This window comes from Penaeus monodon, chromosome 25 (genome assembly GCF_015228065.2).
Source record: "Penaeus monodon isolate SGIC_2016 chromosome 25, NSTDA_Pmon_1, whole genome shotgun sequence".
In the NCBI taxonomy this organism is placed as follows: domain Eukaryota; kingdom Metazoa; phylum Arthropoda; class Malacostraca; order Decapoda; family Penaeidae; genus Penaeus; species Penaeus monodon.
In genome coordinates this window covers 40042606-40042964 of record NC_051410.1, presented here as the reverse complement: position 1 = coordinate 40042964, position 359 = coordinate 40042606, and the positions used below count along the sequence as shown (strand labels likewise).

Genomic DNA, 359 nt, shown 5'->3' with positions numbered 1-359 from the left:
AATTGCAGTTGAGGAAGTCATACATAGTGCGGTGTGTGGAAGACATTAAAAGAAGTCCTGCTGTTTACCTACCTCTGAAGCAGCTACACTACCTTGCACGTTCCATTACAAAAGGAGGGGCTTCCTACTTCAAAACTGAGAAGGTCAGTACCAGGCCACACAGTTCCATACCATCCCTTGCAACACTATACTGCAGGTGATACCATTCCATATCACATGTGGTACCACACTGTACAATACTACACTATACTAATACTTTACGTTATCTTACCTTGTGTCACTACATTCTACTCCAGTCCAAATCATACTGTACTGTAACATACTATAGCATGCCAGTATAACATAAAACATGTCAGTGA

At 41.2% G+C, this 359-nt stretch overlaps 1 protein-coding gene across 1 annotated transcript in view; it reads left to right on the top strand.

Annotated features, from left to right (window-relative positions):
- LOC119589266 (ubiquitin carboxyl-terminal hydrolase 24-like) overlaps positions 1-359 on the top strand; it is a 33335-nt gene that overhangs the window by 6611 nt on the left and 26365 nt on the right. Inside the window, exon 10 of the mRNA XM_037937884.1 lies at positions 9-143. Coding sequence (XP_037793812.1) covers positions 9-143 — 135 coding nt within the window. The remainder of the gene's footprint in view (positions 1-8; positions 144-359) is intronic.